The sequence below is a fragment of the Netta rufina genome (genome assembly GCF_964035555.1).
Source record: "Netta rufina genome assembly, chromosome: 1".
Taxonomy (NCBI): domain Eukaryota; kingdom Metazoa; phylum Chordata; class Aves; order Anseriformes; family Anatidae; genus Netta; species Netta rufina.
The window spans coordinates 90875753-90897092 of record NC_140123.1 but is presented as its reverse complement, the minus strand read 5'-3'; the positions used below and the strand labels follow the sequence as shown (position 1 = coordinate 90897092).

Below are 21340 nucleotides of genomic sequence, written 5' to 3'. Positions count from 1 at the left end.
TAGTAATATAAAATATTTCTCTAATGGCAAACAGAAAGAATGTAGAGGTAGCTATTTCAACGTAATGAATAACAAGAAAATACTTGCTTTTTAAATTCCATTATGTGGCTCATTGTACAAACATAGTGAAGGCTCAAATATAACTGATTTTCGCCTGATGTGTTCACACACCTTTTCAAATAAATAAATAAGGTAAAAATAAAGTAATCTTTGCCTTGTGTGTGTCTGTACATCAATTTGATAAAACTGATGGAGCTTGTTGTCTCTCATAGCAAAAAGAACACAAAAAAAAACCAACACAGAATTAAAACTGTCCCTAAATTTTGTGTCTAGTATAGCTGTACAATGTTAAATTTACGATCTATATAGGATGAGTTACTTTCAGCCTTAGATACATGAATCAGGTTTGTTATAATCAATGTTGATCTGTGTTTTCTCATGTCACCTCAGACTTTAACCAGCAGTATTGACTGGGCATAGCACTGTCATGGATTTTTATATATTACTTGATGTCTACTATAGACAAATGACTTTCATCTGTAAACATTAGTTGGTGGATCAGTGAAAATAAATGCTACACAATAGAGAAAATGCATCAAATAAATGATCTTTGAGCTAGAATGGCAATCTTTATTCTCACAGGAAATCTACTGAAAACAAAAATTGTATTGCTACAGATTCTGTGACTACAATTATATCATTTCCTTAAGCACATCAGACTCTGTGATCTCTTTTGGACAAAACTCCCCAAGAGTCAACACTCATCACATAATTAAAAAAAAATAAAAATAGGGTGGAAATGGCATTCTCTAGCCACTTGAAAACAGGGAGGTTTAGGGATATTCCTGACCTAGTTTGGTTAAGATGCTAAACTAACTTAAATGAGCACTTGAGCTGCTCTCCTTTATGGCTGAATTTGTCAGTGCCAGCTGCTGGGGATACACACAGTATTAAAAGAAAAAATCAAACTCTTACATGTTCTACTTACAATTTTGCTCGAGCTGAATGAATGACAACAAAAAAGTGTTTAAAGGGAGATACAATTGGAGTTGTGGTTCAAACATGTCTCTGGCTTCCTGCAGACTTCTTTACTTGGTCTCTTCATATGTCATCTTGCATCTCTACCCCATGTCATCAACAGTGTTTTGCATGTGTAAAGCAAATTCTTCTGCCACACAGAACCCAATACTCTGCAGCTGTTATTTTATACATGCGAGTTTTTATTTGAATAAAAACTCTTCCCACTTTTATGAGTATACATAACACAAAATGCATACCTCCTCCCCAAATCCCCATTGTTCAGCTGCTGGATGCTATAAGGATTCCTCTTTGCAGGGTTTGGGGTTTTTTCTCCATGAGTAGTAGGGAGAGTATAATTTTATTTTATACAGGGGATAATGACAGCGCCTTTTGCTTCTGTTTTTCTTGATTAATCTGAGGGCAGATGGCACTGAATTTTTCTCCTGACTTTTTAGGACTGTTGGTGAATGTATCCAGTTGGGATAGATCTAGCCTGGTACACTGAAAGCAACAAATACTCTATACCAAAAATAATTTAACAATTCCCTGATCTAAGGGACCTTACTGCAAGAAAAATAAGGGTCAAAACCAATCCAAAATTGTTCTCATTTATTTTCTGAGGGCACAACAACCCTGTGAATAGTTCTTTGCTAATGGCATAAATAATTTCGTATATTGTAATCGTGTAGTTTTATTTGAAAATCCAAAAACGCTGTTCTAAGATCAGATAGTACCATGCAGTTTGGTATCTTCTCTTTAAGAGCAAGTCATTAAAAAGGTGATTTTCTTGATTTCTCCTTCATCTACAGATTCTTGATAATATGAACCCTTTGCGCCCTTATGAGCGCGTTGACACTTTGAAACAATTCCTGGAGCATGATGGACATGTTTTACGTTTTTTCTGTGTGTGGGATGACCCAGAATCCATGTTTCATGACCCGCGGGAACTGGTTCTGCACTATTACTTGTCTGATGATACAATTGATATGAAAGAAATTACACCAGTAAATTCAGGTCGGGATGCAGTTCCACTTTTTCTCAGAAGAGATAAACTTCCAAAGGTAAGGAATGAAAAATTCATCTTACTTCAATTTTTTTTCCTAATAAAGAGATATTAAATGCCTTTTTCTTGAAAATCCTCCGCTAGGATTGTAATTATATTTAGAAAGTATTATCAGAACATAAATAATAATTGCATGATTTAGTTTTTATGCAATATTCATATAACTTTAAGGAATGGAAAAAATTAAGTTTAGGCTTGTTGTGCTTAAATTAAAAGGAGATAGTATTTAGGTAGAAAGATATCCTAAAATTTCCCTTCTCCCATAGTAGTGTCTTAATGTAAATGCACAAATGAAGCTATGCAGTAGAGTAAGTTCAGAAAATTAATTAATATTGGTAGATAAACTAAAATAAAACTGAGATTAATTCAGGTTTGATTCATAGGACTTATATTTGGAACTTTTGGAAAAGTCCAGTTTAAGTATTCAGTAATATTACTTCTTTGTAGGAAATCTAGGGTGATTTCTTAAATTTGAATTCCTAAATTTGGGACCATATGGAAAGCTAGTTAAAGTCAATAAGAATTCATGAAAAGGCTTTGTCAGGCATTAATCAAGTGCTGATCAGTGAAGGCTCATCTCAGGGAAATTTAGCAATGACTCTGTGCTGACAGACCCCTTCTACTAGAGAAGTGCACGTTTCAATGTACAGTAACTTGATATTATTGGTAGAAATTTCTATTGTAATTTTGAAGCTTACAATAGAAACAAACAATAACTTTTCTCCCAATAGAATCATGCTGACTTGAATCCCCTGTATTTGCACAGTGTTCAGCCCAGGAGGACCAGCCCTGAGTGTTTTCTTGGCATGCTTTTGTTATTATTACCAGTCAAAATGGTAGCCTTGAGAGTGGATATTGACAAGGATGTGCTACTTTGGGTGTGCTAATCTTTGCTTTCTGTTTGCTTCAAAGAAAAAAGAAAACTTTACTCTTGGATGTGCAGTGAGATCCTGAATGCTTCTTTTTACCTACACGCAGGGTTTTAGGTTCAGTGGCATAAAGTTACCTCAGAATTTACTAAAAATTCTCCCAAGAAAACACTGTAATAATAGTCAGTCTTAAAAAAAAAAATGTTAGTTCCTGTTCTCTTTCTTCACTGTTAACTGCATTTCTTAACAGCCTGTCTCCTTCCTTGCAGTATGCTCCAACCGGGTTGTATCAGCCGGGCACAATCACCGCTCGCACTGTTCTCAACGTGTTTGGAAATTTAGTGGGAAACAGAGGCCGTTACATTCTGGATAACCGTAAGGTCAGATATTATTGAACACCTCAAGCAGCGGAATGTCCTTATAGTAGTTTTTGTAACTTCTGTTGTTGTTATCCTCTACTACAAGGAGAGTTTATAAAATAGTGTTGACACTGGAGAGTAGCTCAGATCAAAACTACTGAGGTTTAATGTGAAGGTGAGGTACCTTAGCATGGAGTGCAAATGAAGTATGAAGATTATATTTTTATATTTTAAAGCACACACACTAAATGACCTGGATTTTAAGAAAAGTTGTATGATTCTGGATTTATAGAGTTGCTATATAAATGTTCCCAATTTTATTAGACAGGAGCAGTGCATCAGGAATTTTACAAAGACAGTGACCTGAAAATAGGGGAAGTAATTAATGTTTGGGGAAGGAAGATATTACTCTGTGATTGTGATGAATTCACTAAAGATTATTACAGAACAAAGTATGGAATCGGTAAGTAGTGATACTTATCCTTTCCTTACAAGCATTTTTATACCTCTGAGTTTGACAGAACTGTCGTTGAATTTTATTACTGACAAAACTTGTTCATTAAAACCTTTAGCAATAATAATCTGTTGTAGGCTGTGAACAGCAAAGCGGTAATTTTTCAGGTGATCCAGAAGTGCTTTCTTGTATGTTGCTCTGCTGAAAAACAATATATAATGTACATGTTCTGTTCGTAACTGCCTCTATTTTAAAACTAGAATGACAAAATAGTCATATGAATAGACTACCATTTCTTCTCCTCTACTTCCCCCTCCCATTCCAATAGCCATGTTTGCAGTCAGAAGATAATAAAGAGCAAGCGGTGAGTGGGTGAGTAGGCTCAATTATTCCCCATTATACTATGTTTCATTTTATATGGATGTCACAATTGTCACATAATAAGATTTCCTGACACAACAGTAGTAGTCTGTTAAATTATTGTTTTTTACAGTGTTGTTTTATGTATTCTGAACCATCAGAGTATTTATTCTGTGAGGTTTCAGTGCTGAATTCTGGAAGCATTTAGCAACTATGTCCATAATGAAAAATCATTTTGGAAATGTATAACAATAGGGTCTTTCGCTTATCTATACCTGAATTCCCTCAGTCGGACTTGCTAACGGTTCTATTGTAGACATCTTTCTGCAAAAATAACTTAATTTCTGGCAGTTTATTCATTCAATAAATATAGCTAAGTGTCTGACTGTTCAGGGATGATTGAAAGAATCCTACTGTGGTCTTTCTCTGACATTGAGAAACAAAATACATGGGTAGACTATTTCTTTTAGCTTGACTTATGATCTGATAGGATGCAGTGTTTAGATCAGGGCCTCTTTGCTGCATTGAGGGAATTAGATAATGTAGTGCTGCCATTGCAATGCTAAATTTCATAATTGGCAAAAGATGTTTCATAACTTTTTAAATAATAGCTTCGAATGTCTGTGCCAAAATAAATCTCTTCGTACACCTAGCCAGTGTGTGAAGAAGCCACGTTCAATAACCATAGTATTATCTATAATAACAATGAGTCTAACGCTGGAGATGCAAAACAGGGGCTTCTTGCCTCATAATTTTTTCAGCCAAGACCGCTGCCTCTGTTTGGCAGCCGTATCAGCTGTCTGAGTGAAATATCCTGGAACAGTGAATGGGGATTTCTTGTTCACAGCAGAGTGATAAATGAAATGCAGCTGACCATTCTGTATCAACCAAGCAGCGCTACCAAGTGTTACACAAACCCAAAGGCCCTTCCTCTGCTGTAATGCTGGCTCATGAGTTACTGGTTATGGCTCTGGATATTACAGTTAGGTGCTTTGCAAGTTAGGAGAAGTCAGAAGTTGCTGATATGAAGAGTTATTGAAAATTGGGACTGTAGGTGATCTAGTCCTTTCCCTTTGTTTTGAGGCAGGACAGTGTATATTAGACAGTCACTGACTGATATTTGTATAGCCTTTCATCAACATCCTCCAGAGGGGGAGATTTATCTGCCTCCTGAGGTATCTTGTCTTAAATTCATAGTTAGAAAAGATGCTTAATAACTACTCTGAAGCTGGTTTGTGTAAACCTAGAGAGTAACATTTTTTGCCTTATCTTTGCTGGACATGGAGAACAACTGATCAATATCCTCTCTTATAAAAACCTTGTACTTATTTTATCTATTCCAATACACCATCCCATGCTGTTTGGGGAAACCCAATTCTTTCAGTGTCTCCATAGTCCATTCATCTTTTTCTGTGATCTTTTTTTTTTTTTTTTCAGTGCTCCCTCTAGATTTTCTGTCTCCTCAATATGTGACATAAAAAGACATGCACTAGCTGAGACTTTCACAACACTGGGTAGTGTTTTGCACATAACTTTAAAGATATATGGTGGCAGAGAGTGTGGCTAACAAAAAATAAAAATAAAAAAATCAGTCTTGATGATGCCTGTCATGTTCACAGAAAATACACACTTTCTAAGAGCTAAGAGATTCTCATGATTTGCTGTGAAATTATTTCTTGTTTTCCCCATCAGGGTTAAAGAAAATGTTGGCACGATTTTTTAGTTAGTAGGATCTGGGAGTGGAATCTGGGTAGTTTTTTGTCTTAGAAGCAGTTAGATTTCAAGGGTAGAAGAGATGGCCCTTTATTCTTAGTGTGTTACCGATCTTGTTTGCTTCTGGTGGACATACAAGGTACTCAGTGGGCTTGATCCCACAAAGTGCCCAACATTCTGTCCCAGTCCAATTAAACACTGAAACATACTTAATTGCAGTTTGAACCCGGAGAGACCATTTACTTGGGTAAGAGTAAGCAAGAGGATAAATGAGTTCTTACATCAAGGCGCACTTCTCAGCACCTTGCAGCATCAATCCAGCTGTTTGTTATTGTGTTTTCACGTTACTCCCCTTTCAATTTATACTCTTCTGCCAAAGTCATTAAAGAGGCTGACATTTATTTTTGACTCTGCAGTTTCAGCATCAGTTGCTTGCCAATGGAATTTGCCCTTTAGGAGAATTAAGGGCAGTTTGGATTTCCCTTGAAGTGCATGATTATGGTATCTGATGTATTTCCAATGTTGTTTCTGCCTGTTTTGCTCTTCGTACTGTTTGTGAAAAGTGAAGGAGAGCTTTTCCATGGGTAAACATGGCTAATGCCCTTCAGTAGGAAGCTAATGCCATTACTGTCATGTAACAGTGCTGTGAATTCAAGGAAAAAATAGCTTAATGCATGATACTATCTGTCTAGATCTGTTAGTGAAGCTGAAGAGAAGGAGAAAAATATTCTATAGCCATGTGTTGTGGCCAACATATAGATGTTGTGGTCACTCAGCTGAAACGTGAAATACACTGAAGTGCAATGGTGGGAAGCTGATACTCGCTCTTCTAACCAAATACAGTATCTCAGCACTGAGTTGAGTATAAATTGTCCTTTCTTAAACAACAGATTGTTCCTTCAGGAACAAAACCAGTGAAATCTGGTTTCCTGCTGATTTTTATTCAACGTCCCAGCACCTCCCAGGCCTGCCTGTTACGCCTTCTCGTGGCACCCTGTGATCCCTCTCATGTCCCGGTTCTCCTCGCCCTCCCACCCCCTCATTTCTCAGGCTCCCTCTGTGACCTGCTGCCTGGGCAGAGCAGCGTGAGCGGCTGGCCAGTACTTGTGTGCTTTTGGCCAGGCAGCTGCTGCTGGATAACAGCTGACTGCTTGCTTTTCCCTCAGTGGGGGCATTAAAGCCTGCTGCCAATTTTCAGTGAACTCGTTGGAGATCAGAATCGCTCCGGCGTCTAACCTCTCCATTAAGTGTGGTTGAGGCTGAGCTGCGGGATCTAAATATACACAGGGAGTGCTACAGGCATTTTCAGATGCCTTTTTTTTTTCCCTCAGGTAACCGGAATAATCTTGAAGTAGAACTCTCTAAGAGGAGATTTTCTTTGAAGCAAAACAAACACTCTCATGTTTTAGCTGCACACATGATTTTGCAAAGACTGGATTTGCTTTCATTGCTGCATGTAAACATTGTGAAGATGTTGGTTCTGCTTTCTTATTTTACCTAAATCGTGAAACATTCATGAAAACCAAGTGTCGGCTGTTTCTTATACCTCTTATGTATAGGGAACATCATGTTAGCAATGTCAGCTCCCCAGGTTAACTCCACCTCCTCTGTTGTCCAAGGCTAGTGGGATTTCTCTCTCCTGTCCCTGGCTGTAATGCTTAGATGTGACTGTCCTGTTCCTCTGAAGGTAGAATTTCTTGCCTGCCAGTTATATGCTGATATTCAATATGGTTATCACTGTGATCCAAAATATATATCACTTTACTCTTCCTTGAAATGTGTTTTTATCTAACATGTGAGGGTTTTCCTACGGTTCATCAGCTGAGGGCAGAAGGTAATCTTACAATGTATATTATGATCTCACAGTGTCTATTGAAACTGAAAGCAGACAAAATCTCATTCAAGCCAGCTTAATGCTGCCTCTGTGGCAACAAATCATTTTTGAGGAATTTAGTTTTTCTTACTGAGAAGGCTGTGTCATCCTCAAATTGTATGCCAAAGAGCCTGGATTTGGTTTTGGTTCTTGGTGTTTCCTGTGCTTGTTCAACTCTCACTCAGGTTTTGATGCCATGAGAAAAAGTTAGTAGTGTGTGATAAATATTTGATATACTAGGTGAAATAAACACCACAGTGGCAGCACCTCTCCTGCTGGGTATCAATTGAGGCAGTGATAAGGGGTGAAACAGTCCATGGGGAAAATATCTCTACTATTCTTTCTGGAACTAGAAATTTGTAACCCAAGACTTTCAATTTACCCGCTACCCGCTGTAAATTCACATTGAAAATGTTACAGCCTAGAAGAAAAGAGCATTGATTTCTTTTCCAGAATGGATGTAAGTCATTTTCTTAAGAAACAGTGATAACCTTGAGAGGGGTGCATTTTGTGTGTAAGTGCAAGTTGTCTGTCTGATACTACTCTCATGGTGCACGGCAGGGCAAAGATGAAAACAGTCTGGAACGTGTTCATAGCTCTTAGTCTAATGCACCTTCCTGGCTGTTCAAGAGTTGCAGAAACAAGTTTTTAACTAGTCTGCTAAGCTGTGTTTCTCTATGTAAAATTCTTTCTGAATTTCCTTGTTCACAGGAGAGAATCCGCATACATAAGCCTTTAAAATCATGGAAGCTGTAGGTGGCACAAGACTAGATGTTTGCATTATTTTCTTTAGTGACTCTGAATGAAGCAAGATTGTTTTACGCTGGGGAAAGGATGAGAAACAAAGCACTGAATTTCTCTCTGGATTTAGTTTACCCCATGCTTGGGTTGGGATTGTTTAACATACTCTCTGGGACTAACACAATATTCCTCTTAATTTGTAGTTTCCTTTCAGTTTATCCGTCTAATTTTCATCAATATATCCTCAAATACATGTAAAGGGAAATGCTTTAGCGTTTCTTAACAAATGCCTTATGCATGAGTGTTAATGTGCATATACTGTGACCTGCATGTAAATGCATTTGCTTGTCTTTAAAGTTTACAGTTTCAACTGGACATCCTGCCTTTCCAAACAGTGTTGGCAGGCAGCGTGTTATTTAGAGCTGCACGAAGTGGAGTTTCTGTTTTCTGCTAAAAACATGGTGTTCCCAGCATCTAGCCCTCGAGGGGGGAAATATTAATGCAGCTTAACATAGCGCGTAATAAAAAAAACTGTTTAGACTTCTAAATAACATGAGGTTATGAGCCAATCAGGAGAGCTGGCTTACCGACGTCCTGCAACTGCCTGAAGAGACTTGGGAGGTGGTAAAGGAGCCGGCTGCAGTCTGACACAGCTGAAAGCCATTGCATTTCTTAGCATCACGCCTTATTAGTACGGCTGCATTGCCTACAGATCACAGCTTTTATTGCCGCCCTCATGCCACCCGAGCAAGAGAAGCGAGTGACACTGCGTGGCTCTCCCTGTCCCATCTGCCGCACACGCACTAGGTGGCACTGTTGGAGTGCAAGAGTGATCTTCGTCGAGGTTTCGGGTTTGTGCATGTGGCACATCCCAGAAGAAAACCTGTATTATGAAACCAACATGTATATATTTTGTATATGTTTCTGTTGGTAACTACATGGGTAGTTTTGGAGTAACTCAACATGCGCCAACTTGGCATGCAGAATCAATATCAGTGGGTATTGCTTTTATTTTCTGTCTCAATACGTTGATTTACATACATAACATTTATCGTACCAAGAGCTGCATGTATAGGTTACATAACCCGGCACACTGAGAATGTCTTGAGAAGCAGTTTTGTCACAACCAGTATTGAGAAAATCGTATTTTGCTGCATGTTTACACATACGTTTATTGTTTGCCTCTGAAGCTTTGAAAATTTCTCAGTGGAATTTTGCATATGGGCTTGGTCTTTGTACTTCAGAGTGACAGAAAGGGCACACATAGTTTTCATGGAAAAAAAAAAAAAAGTTGATGTTTTTGCAACCCCCTTGTCTCCTGATTCAGGGAAAGATATTGGAATTTCCATTAGACCATATTGTAACAGGTAAAGGCCAAAGAAAATCACATTGTGTTTCAAGTTCAAGAAAAACTCTGGCATCTGAATTCTTTTTGTATTTTTCAGATTCATACTGCTGCTAGGCAAGTCAGAGTTTAAAAGAGTAGGTTGCTTTGATCTGCTGATATATTTCTGTTTAAAACATTTTAATAACAAACCACTTCAGAAAACATTTAAAGCAACACCAGTTTTATCATTCCCCTCGATTGTACTGAAATCCAAGCTACAAGTGTAAGTTTTTAATCTCTCTTGAGTTCTCTGTTGCAAATTTAAGTTTTAGAGAAAAAACAACTTTATTTTGTGGGTTGAAGTTTAATACGCTGGTCAGTTAACATCACTCTTTGCCTCCTGGGCTGCAAATTGTGATCCAGCTTCCTCTCCAGTTTACCCCACGTGTTTATCCTACACTTGGGAGCCTGGGTAGCTCTTGGTTCCTTGGGGCAGCGCCTCTGGCCAGCCCAGGTGTGGAGGTGGCACTGCTCCACCTGGGCAGCACTGCACTGACTGGACCACAGCAAGCTCTCCAACCTTCTCATTGCACCCGTGCTGGGGCAGAAAAGGCCCTGCAGGTTGTGGTGGGCACCAGAGCTGTGGTAGCATGGACAGCAACTGTCTGAAAATCAAGGAAGGTGACTATCCCTCTCTGCTCTGCTCTCGTTGCACCTCATCAAGATAATGTGTTCTCTTTTGTGTTGGCCAGTACAGGAAAGGCATGGAGCAGCCAAGGTGAGTTTGGGGGAAGCCTTACGATGGTCAGGGTGGAGGAGCAGCCAAGGGATCATGGTTCCTCAGCCTGGGGAACAGACACAGGGCACAAACAGCCACCTGTACCCAACCATGGAGACATTGCTGGCAGGAGGGCATGAGACAATGGGCATAAATGGTAAATCAGGGAGGGTCAGAGTGAGTATTAAAAAAATTCCCCTCCAAGGTCAGCTGGGCCCAGGGCAGGCTGCACAGGCTCCATCTGGGGATGTTTCGTGCCCCACCTGGACATAGCCCTGAGCAGCCTGGTTCAGCCTGGGGCTGACCCTGTCCTGAGTAGGAGACCACACTCCTGAGGTCTCATCCAGCCTGATTTGTACTGAGGTCCTTCGATTTATGGCTTCATTTGCTTCAAGTCTGCCCATCTGTTTTCCTCCATCTATCAGTTACTTTTCTCTTCTCACCTTTTCCATTTTCCATTCACTATATTTAACCAGAAGACTCTGTATTTACTCTGTTGAATTTTTATGGAGACCTCATTGGAAGCTGGAAGTTGTGTTGTGAAGCAGCTCAGGGAAGGAATAAGGGGCCAAATGGAGCAGCAAGGTTTTCACCAATACAGGATTAAGGAGGGTCCTTATTGCAGCAGGGCTTTTGGGGGCAACACATATGGGAAGTGAACGCAGGCTGTGTGTCTGGGGTAGGCCAGGACTGTGCATCACTGTGAAAAAAGTTTTGAGAGTGGGGAAAATGAGTGAAAACGAACCTTCCCCAACTCTGGATGAAGTTGAGATCTGGACTGAAGCTATTGGCGTCAGCGTACCAAGATGTACATAAACTTTAAAAATTCTTCTCATATATGCATGATATGAGCAATGAATAAAATTTTATTTATTTATGTATTTATTTTCCTCCTGGGATAAGCAGAGGGCAAGAAACTCATAAGCCAAGTATTTACTCATTAATCTGGTCTCAAAGGATAAAACTAAAAAAAGAAATTTAGAATTGCTAATTTATTGTTCTATCCCATTTTGAAGCTACATCTGTCATTTCTTTTGCCTGTGTATGTTAACGGTTTTTGTAAAACATTTTAAGATTATAGGTAAAATTCTGCAACCCATGAAGAAACAATAATTTCGCTGTTGGTTTCTGTGGTCTTTTTCTGCTCTGTAGCAGTAGGAGGGATCCTGGTTTGACTTTGATTAGTGCTCTGTTACAGAAATAGGCAGAAATAAATACAGAAATAAGTATTCATGCTGGAAGTTTAAATCCTTAGTAGAATGGCTTCATAAGCACAATAATAAATAACTCTTGCTGTCTTTGTTGCAGAGGATTTCACACCAGTTCCATATAAAACTCTACCACCACCAAAACCAGAAAAAATGTTTCCACCATATACTGGATTTGGTTCTGAAGAAGATTCGTTATGCTCCTGTAAGGGTCTGCTTCCCAAGCCTCCTCAAAAAGATTTCAAGAAATTCCTGGAGAAAGACAGGTATTTTGAAGAAAAATAATTCTTTTTTTGTTGTTATTTATTTTTGTGAAGGCAACGGATGTTAAATGCAGATATCTTTTTTTTTTTTTTGGCAAAATATGGAGTTCATATGAGTTTTAAGGGACAGTTGCATTGAGGACTAGTTTACTGACATGGAACTCCAATTTTCTCGGACCTCAGCAAAAGTCTTCAGTGGCAGTTTCATGGAAGTAGTAGTCCAGGAATTAGTCAGGAATTTTGAATGCTACAGCAGTCCAACACTGATTTGTTTTTTTCTGTCTGACTTTCTGGCGTTTGCTTTGTTCTCTGCTACAACAATGTTTTAAAGCATTAACCCCTTACTTTCCGTAATGAAATGCCTTGTCAGGCAATGGTTGTTAAAGCCAAAGTGGAAACGTGGCTATGTGGCACAGCACTGGGAAGGATGGCAGGAAGTCATTCTGTAACTCAGAGAGGTAGGGGAGCCTTGGCTAAGTGGATTCCTGTGGGGGAGATTAGCATATTTCTGTGAAGACCACAAAACAGCAAATTGATGTGCTAGAGAAACAGTAACCACATGTAAAAGCTCCATAAAAAAAAGAAAGCTATTAGGAAAAGACTTGGTAGTGCATACAATGGTACTGTACATCATGTAAAACATAACGAATATCCAACTAGTAAGATCATCTGATAGGCCTGATTTCATGGAGGTAGTAGGTCCTCGTATGTATTGCCATTCAGAGTTTTATTCGAAAATATACATGTTAAATACATTTTTCCTCTATAAATGCTCTGGAAAGAAACTTGAAGCTTCATTTGCAACTGAATTTGAATACAAATTCATTTCAGAGCTTTGGCAGAGAAGCAATTTTCCCTGAAAATAATTCCTTTCTATCTGGCTGAGTCTTGTTGGTTCAGTTAATTTAAGCTGAAAATTATTTTTTAGAAAAATAGGGAACCTTATGCCATTTCCCTCCTTGGTCCAGGAAAAACACAATTAATATATTTTTAAAATCTCAGGGGAATGCATCTCTAAGTGTTGAAAACTTTTCTCACACTCTGTTTTTAATTTCTTACATCTTTTTTAGAAATGGTCTGGAAAGTAACATACTGCGCTTTCTTGCGAAACTTGTTACGGATAGTCCTGTCGACAAGGATCGGAAATTCATTATTTGCTACTTCCTGAGTGATGACACCATTTCAGTCTATGAATATACACAGCGAAACTCAGGTAAGCTTGCAGTCAGTCTCAGTTGCCCTGCTCATTTGATTACAGTTTACAGTAAACATTGTGGCTGGAGTCAGCACTAGCAGAAGCAGGGATGTGGCTTTTTAAATGCACTGGGAATTACATCAGCAGCTCTTCTGCATTATCTTGCATAGCTGTATGTCATAATAATTTATAATCTTCATCGCTCAGAATAATGCTGTTCATGGTATGACAGCACTTCACAATGTCCTTTGGGAACTGGAAGTTTAATGTATTAGGACTTTTATTACATTTTAATTTGCAAATTTGGCCTTTAAGCATTTGCTTTTGTTGTAGATAACATACAGGAATTGTATTGTAATTGATGTGAAAAAGGAACAGGAAATTTAAGACATAAAGAATGAAAGAGTAAATCGTTTGTTTTGCAAGGCAGTGTTATGGTGTTATGACACCTATATAACATCCTTCATATAGAATCAGCTCACGAAGGCAAAGCTGCTGTGACAACTTTTAATATGCATTATCATTAATCATGCAGTGTTGAGCATCTAAAGAGTGAATGTTGCCCTGTGGTACAGGAGTGTGTGTGTGTTTGTGTGTATGTTTTTGGCACAGCACTGGGAAGGATGGCAGGAAGTCATGCTGTAACTCAGAGAGATGGGGGAGCCTTGGCTACGTGGATTTCTGTTGGAGAGATGAGCCTATTTCTGTGAAGACCACAAAACATCTGTAGCAACAGTTTCACATTAGTTAACATCCAGAAGAGCTCTGGCTGCTCTCAAGATGTGCAGTTGAAGGGCTGATTGCTGTCAGCCTCTGATAAAATCCTTGGGAGAAAAAAGTCGGGAAGTCATATTCTCTCAAAGATGAGACAAAAACAGTAATAGAAGGTTTCCTTAGTTACCTTGTAAAGCTCTTGTGGAACCTCCTGACTGGCTCTTCTGATACTGTCTGAATTGTTCTCTACCACCTTCTTGTCACAGAGAGCCTTAGTTTGTTATTTCAGGTACACTCTGCGATGGTGACCAGCTCACTGCACTTAGTGGTACCTGCTTTGTGCCCTGAGAGGGGGTACAGCTCACTGTCCACAGCAAAGACTGTCTCAGGGAAGGCTCTTCATTCTCCTTAGCTCCAGCCTCTGGTGGCAGCAGTTGACTTTGCTAAGGTTCAGTTATCCAGCTTGTAGTTAAGGGCTGAGTGTCCTTGCATCCTTACTTCTAAGCCTTTACTGAAAATGTTTTTTTTTTTTAATATTAATCCATGTCAGACCTGTGATGAACATCACATTAGTGAAAAGTGAAGGTGTGGTGAATATGTAGATCCTTCTGTATTCCTAGACAACTTTTTCTATGCCAGTGGTGCTACTGAGTCATTTAGGGTGCCCTCTCTCAGGCAAGACCTGAGCCTTTTCAGTGCAAGGAACTTCTGAAGGCATATTTGCTTGTATCAAACTATATTATGAATGCATAAACAGAGACCCCACCCACCATCTGAATACAAGCAGTACTCTGAGGAATGTTTTGAAAATGTGCAGAGCCCTTGAATAGGCTTCACTGACCTTTCATAGGTAGCCCTTCTCAAGAGTAGCTTAAAGATCTAACACTACTTTATGGCAGCAGTGTCCTGTCATTGTTATTTAACTACTTTTCTTCCATGCAGTAGCTTTTAATTTATACAACTTCTTTAATACAGCTAAAGATATACACACATGTATGTGTATTTGTTAAGTGATGCTGCCGAGAGGCTCAAGAGCAGCTCAGTTCTGCACTAGAGCATGACATGTTTGATTGGCTTGCTTTATGTCTGGAGACACAAAGGATGCTAAGGGTACAGCTGCACTGTTAAATTGAGGCCAGGGAAGAGTTTGAACCTTGGATCCCTGTCATCTGTATTGCCTGTCAGTCACTCTGGATTCTCCTTTGCACCATTCCAACTAGACAAGGCCCCACAGAGCCCAGGGCCCCTCCAGAAAACCGACCTGCAAGGCAGTGAGGACAAGGCTGCATCAGGTTTGGCTCTCTCCACCCTTATCGGTTATCTAACACTGTCCCAGGAGGTTTTGCACACTCAAAAACCCTTCCCAGGCTCTTCTGCCACACCCAGGTGCTGCAAGACATGCCCTTGGTTTTCTGCTGTAAAACACTGCTCCTTTAGACCACAGCACAGCCCTTGCATACCTCCAAGCAGTTTGAACACACAAAAGTGCTATCTGTGTCTTAAGACCCCAAGTTTATCACATAGGACCCGGAGCAGACCCACGCACTGTGCAGTGCAGCTGTGGTGAGTCACTCGGGTTGGCAGCAGCGTGGTTGCAAGGTCAGAGATTACTCCCTGGCTTCCTTTTATTTTGGAGTAAGAATATATGCTAGGTTTGCAGCTGGGGCCCCATTAGTTATTGCTAGTTGAACAGAGCATGAAACTGTAAATGAGCAAGTTTGCACTCCAAGAGTAAGAAATGCCTTCAGACACGTATGAAAGGCAAGTGCCAGCAAATTGGTTTTCAACTTTCCTGGGTTGTTAAGGAGGATGGAGAAGCTGCCTGTTTCAGAGAGGGCAGAAAGATGAACTATGTGGAAGGATATGACTAAGAAGTGCCCTCTGGAGCATTTAGTGATAGCAGCCGTGAAGGGGCAGGGTAAGAAATAGAGATGAAGGGATAGAGCAGAAAGAGGTCTGGGACTGCAGAAGTTTCTTTGTTCCCATTTCCTTCCTTTATTCCTTCTGCTTTCCTCTTCCCTCATTTTAGTCACATCTGAAGGAGGAGAGACCAAGTTTCTTTGAGGTTAAGGATGAGAAGGCTTTGCAGAGGTCAGGTATGAGAGGCTAGGAAAAAGGGTAAGGCGTGCAAAATGGGAGTGAGAGGAACATTCTTGCGAGGAGCAGAAGTGCTGTTGAATTGAACAGGGTGTGAGAAGAGTAAGGCTGGACACTGCTTAGAAAGTGAATGAGTTAAACTGGTAAATGGCTCCCAGAATAACATTTTGGCCAGTGCACAGGTTCAAATGGCTATCTCTTCCTGTTTTATTTGCATGAGTTGGTACACATTGGCAAATAAAAATGTTTCAGACCTCAGTTGCTCTTGCTTTTCTAAGTTCAGGGACCAGAAGGTTGCTGAGAAGTACTTCATACTATTAGTAACAGTGTGAAACTCTAATTGAAATACACAGGGTTGGACATCTTGAAGCACTTGTTGAGGTAGGGGTCAAAGCAAGAAAACTTTGGCTCCCCATGTAGGAGATCACAACCCCTTTTTTACCCCAGACCAAACTAGCAGCTGTACAAACACCTGCAAAGTCTGATCTGATCTTAATGGAAGAGGGTCTTTGGTTGTGGTGTTTATTTTGTGCTTTGAGCCCGACTCTTGTAGATTTCCATCAAAACTTCTCATCAGGTTTCAGTGTAAAATCTCTAACCTAATGAGTTTTTTTCGGGGGTTGTTTTTCTTTATACCACTTGAAATGTACTCACCCGTAATATTTAAAAAACAATTATCAGACAGAGGTATTAAGGTAAGTTTACAATCCAAATGCGCAGTTGCAGGGAAAAACAGAGACAGGAGTGAAATTTCAGTCTTACAGTGATCGATTTTGTTTAAATATTGCAAACAGTTGCCAGGATTTTACAATGTAAAATTTCATATTTGTTTTAATAGCTAGGTAAAAAGGAATGTGTTAAGATTAGAGTTACATTAGTGATTGGAATCGTTTTTTGATTTAAGCTAGACCTGACCATTACCCTAGAGTATTTTTTTGTCTTTTGCCTTTATGGTACAAGTAAAGCAATTAAGTAAGACATCTGATCCAAACTCTGGTTTAATAAGTAGTTTGGGTTTCACATTCATTTATAATTTTGACTATAAATGGCATTTTATTACACTGTTCATCAGCCTTTTATTGGACTTGCATCACTACCTAATATGTAAAACATCATTAAATGTGACTGAAGTATGCTTTTTGGCTTTTGGCTTGGAAGCTCAAATATAAACAGGAAACAAACCCCAGGCACTCCAGAGTTGTTGTAGGACACATACCCTGATGAAACTAAACATGTGACAGACTGTTTTCTAGAAAGCTTGGTAAATGTGATGTAATCTTGTGGTGCACCAGAAGATATTAATGGAAAGAAAAATGTTCCTTTTAGTATCTTACATACCCTTGAGCACAATGTACAGTTTCCAGTGGCATGAATAAAATCATTATAATGTGAGAAGAAATAATGTGACATACTGTGCTCAGAAAGGAAATAACAGATCACAGGTAAGTTGCGTTGGCAGAAGAGTATGTAGAAGATAGTGTCGTGTCACTCCTGCCTTTTTCATATTCAAAAGCCCTTAAAAGCAAGTTAGAATTACAGTGTACCAGAATTCGTGATCTTAGTAGGACTGTATTATACTAAGTTGTGGATTTTTTTTTTTAATTTTTTTTTTTTTTACTTTAACAGTTCAAGGATAATTGCCTGGATCTTGCATTTTGCATCTTACTTTTCTCACGGGTCAGTCCCAAGGCTGGCAGCAGGGTTATGGGAACCATTTGAAGAGGCAAATTTCTCTCACACTTTAGAGAAAAGAAAAAAGGGAAGGTGTTTGGCAGGCATTCAGATGAGACATGTCACAGAATATGCACAGTGTAACTGTTGCTGTGGACACTGGTAGAGGCTGTTCTTTTAGCAATGAGAAGGAGGGGGGCACACATTTTGAAACAAGAAACTCAAGGATGAAAACTAATACATAAATATAAACTGACTGGTTTGAAGTCGTTTTTTTGGTTTCCTTTATTTTATTTTATTTTATTTTATTTTATTTTATTTTATTTTATTTTATTTTATTTTATTTTATTTTATTTTATTTTATTTTATTTTATTTTATTTTATTTCATTTCATTTCATTTCATTTCATTTCATTTCATTTCATTTCATTTCATTTCATTTTTTCCCTGAGCAAAGCCACTATTAATTATTTACAATTCTATTCCCATAGGGATACTCGGTGGGAAGTTTTTGGAAAGAGGTCGCATTAAGAAGCCTGGGCAGGAGCTCTTTAAGAGTGAGCCATCTGAATACTTCAAGGCTCAGGATCTGTTTGTTGGAGCCAGAGTTTGTTTCCATGGCCACAACTTTCTTTTGGTGGATGCTGATGAGTACACTATCAACTATATGGAGAAGCATGCAAATGAGGTGAAGCAGACTCTTGTTATTTTCTGTTGGCTTTAAGAACTATATCTTATCTATATTATATTTGTCAGAATTGGTTATACCTAATTTCTTCACCCAAAGTTCATGGCCCAGTGCTCTGTCTCTAGCAGTGGATGTAGGAGATGCTAGCTAGGGAGAGCTTTAGAATCTTACTGATGAGAATTTCCTAATTTGATTTATTTGTGTTCATACATATTTATTTTACTGAACATTTCCATTTTAATATTAGAAATTCAAATCACAGTCAGGAATTCAGGCTTACAGTTTGTACCAAGTTTCACTGTCTTTTAGAGTTGCCTGCAGAGGGGAGAGCAGTAATAAAGAAAGAGCTGGACTGCTTCTGTTTATGTGTACATTTTGCTACCAGTCATTACACAGGTGTTTGGTAAAAAGCCCTCATTCACAAAAACCTGAAATATATCCAATAGGAAGAAATGGATTGTCCTCCAGCAATTGCCACAAAAGTCAAAAAACAAACAGATACAGGGATGGAAGATCAAAAGAAAGAAGAGTGCCAGAGCATTTTGTGGGATTTTATGTTCATTTGGTAAAAAATGCAGATTTTTTTTTAAATGATGAACTTCGTGCTGAAATATTTGAAAAAAATTACCCCAGTTTACTTGGGAATTCCTATTGTGTGCAGTCCCGAACCAGTTGGTTTGAGATGCATCTTAACAATGCAGCAGCTCAGGAGCTAAGGCATTTCAGCATCCCAATCCCTCTTCTGATAGTTGTTTCAGCACCATATGATCTCGAACATCGCCCTTCGGACTAGAAAGTGTTTTGAAGCCTTTGGAGCACTGTATATGCTTCATAGCTCGTGGTGGGGTCACAGCCTGAATTGTGCCTTCAACAGATCTTCTGCAGAGCTGCCCATTACTCAGGCTTGTTAGAATATCCAGGAGGCTTTATCGAGCTATGAGATGATGTTCTCTGCTTTTTAATCCAGACCCTTTGTGGGTGGGGAAGGGAGAAGGTTTAGTGCAGGTTTTAGCTGTTCCCTAACTGCTGGCTCACCGCAGTGAGTGAACCTGCAGGATTCCCCACATGCCAGTAGACCTAGCGCAGTCTTGGGGACTGAGATTGTCATCTTGCCATCACTGTGCTGCCAAGGTAGAGGTAAATTCAGTCTGACTCTACATTATTGCCTTTTGGCCACACGTGCTGTGCTGAAAATAGCAGAACGCAGCGCGGTTCCTTTGCAGCGTGGAGTCAGCACCACCCTGCCTTCCCTGAAGTAATGAGGAAGGTCTGCAAATGCTTGTTGATGTAAAATGTTACGACTGCTAAATGCTTTAAGCAATAAAATACAAAGCTATATACATTATGTTTTCTTACTGCTGGACAGTTTTTACTCCTGGTAGAATAAAAATCAAAGCTATTCTCCAAAATGCAGTCTGCATCATTAGGTTGTAAATGGTCTTTGGAACTGCTGTTTGCATTGATTGTCTTCAAGCAAATAAATGCAATCGTAGTTTTCCAGACTGAATGATTGTATATTACCAAAATAAAATCTGCAAAATGGGAAGAAACAGCACTAAAAACACTTATCTGAAGTGAATTTTGAAATGTTCTTTGCATAGTGAAGAGTTCAAAACAGCTGGTAGAAAAAAACATTTTATTCTCCCAAGGACAGATGTTTTATTCAGATCCTTTGGCAACAGTTCCAGAAGTAAGGATACACCTTGTTTACCTCAGTTCATTGGCACTGCATACTCAACCCACAACAACTTCAGCAATTATCAGAGAAAAGCAGAGACAGAAGATGGTTAGAAGAGGGGGAAAGTATTATTTTTCAGTTATTTCTAGCATTAGAAATCTTTTTCCTTCTGAATCAATAGAGGTTTCCTTTTGGCACAATACATCAGTACCTTTTCTGAACACTGGTGAAAGAAATGTAGACGGAATATTTTTCTTTTGGAAAATGAGATACATTTTCTGTTTCAAAGATGTATTTGTTGTATTGCACTTAAATTAAGGGGCAAAAAGAAATCAATGAATCTTTTTGTTTTGATCACAGCCTACAATGAAAGTAACTTGAAGAATCGAATTTTCAAAACATTTCAACCCTTAGTTTCTTTTCCAATTTGATGAAAAAAGATGTATCTGGAAACCTTGAATTTGCTTCTGAACAGAACATTTGCATTGTGCACAGCTCTAATGGTATTATCAAGGTCTGAAGAGGGTTTTTTCAAACAAGGCATTGCTGTGCCTCCTTGGAAATGGATTCATCAACTCTGAAGCAGTTTCAGTTGCTTAAACTTCGTAGTCTTCTGTGGCACAGGCACGAAGGTTGATTTTACTTGCATTGAATCCAACATAATGAAGTCTGACTCAGGCATAAGCAAGACAACCAAACAAAACTAGATTGTGACTACTGAAATGTCAACAGCTACAAGAGAAGTGGGGAAATTGAGTGAGGAGTTATCACCAAGCTACTCGGATACTAGATGTTTACATAGCTGTTTGCAATATATAGTTCAGAAAAAAAGATGTAAAAGCAACTGCTTTGACAATGTAAAGGGCAGTTTTTTAAGTAGTCAGGACACTTTGCCCATCTGTAAATACTCTGCAGATCTATTCCAAGTGCCCAACCTTTTCATAATCTCTGTTCCTTTCTTTTTCAGTAAAAGGCTGTGGCCTTATGGCCCAGACAATAAAGTCTTGGCAAGAGGACTGAAAAAGTTGCTGTCTCTAAGTCTTTTTGATTGCTGGTCAAGCTGCTCCACACTACTGGCTTGTGTGGCATTGCATGCCAGTGTTGTACTTGGAGCAGTTTTTGCATATGCAGCGGCAGTCTTCTCTAAATTTGAGCGCGTTACCCACAACCACTGATTTATTAATTAAATGTGGATCAGTTTATACTGCTCTGGCAGTGCCAAAAGGACTTCCAATACCTCAAATACTTTTCTAGATCTCTTTGAACAGAT

At 39.1% G+C, this 21340-nt stretch overlaps 1 protein-coding gene across 1 annotated transcript in view; it reads left to right on the top strand.

Annotated features, from left to right (window-relative positions):
• Positions 1-21340, top strand: part of EFHC2 (EF-hand domain containing 2) — a gene marked incomplete at both ends in the record, with an annotated part of 53839 nt that overhangs the window by 16059 nt on the left and 16440 nt on the right. Inside the window, 6 exons of the mRNA XM_084289820.1 lie at positions 1830-2081; positions 3222-3332; positions 3636-3774; positions 11866-12031; positions 13099-13241; positions 18196-18392. Of these exons, the coding sequence (XP_084145946.1) occupies positions 1830-2081; positions 3222-3332; positions 3636-3774; positions 11866-12031; positions 13099-13241; positions 18196-18392 (1008 nt within the window). The remainder of the gene's footprint in view (positions 1-1829; positions 2082-3221; positions 3333-3635; positions 3775-11865; positions 12032-13098; positions 13242-18195; positions 18393-21340) is intronic.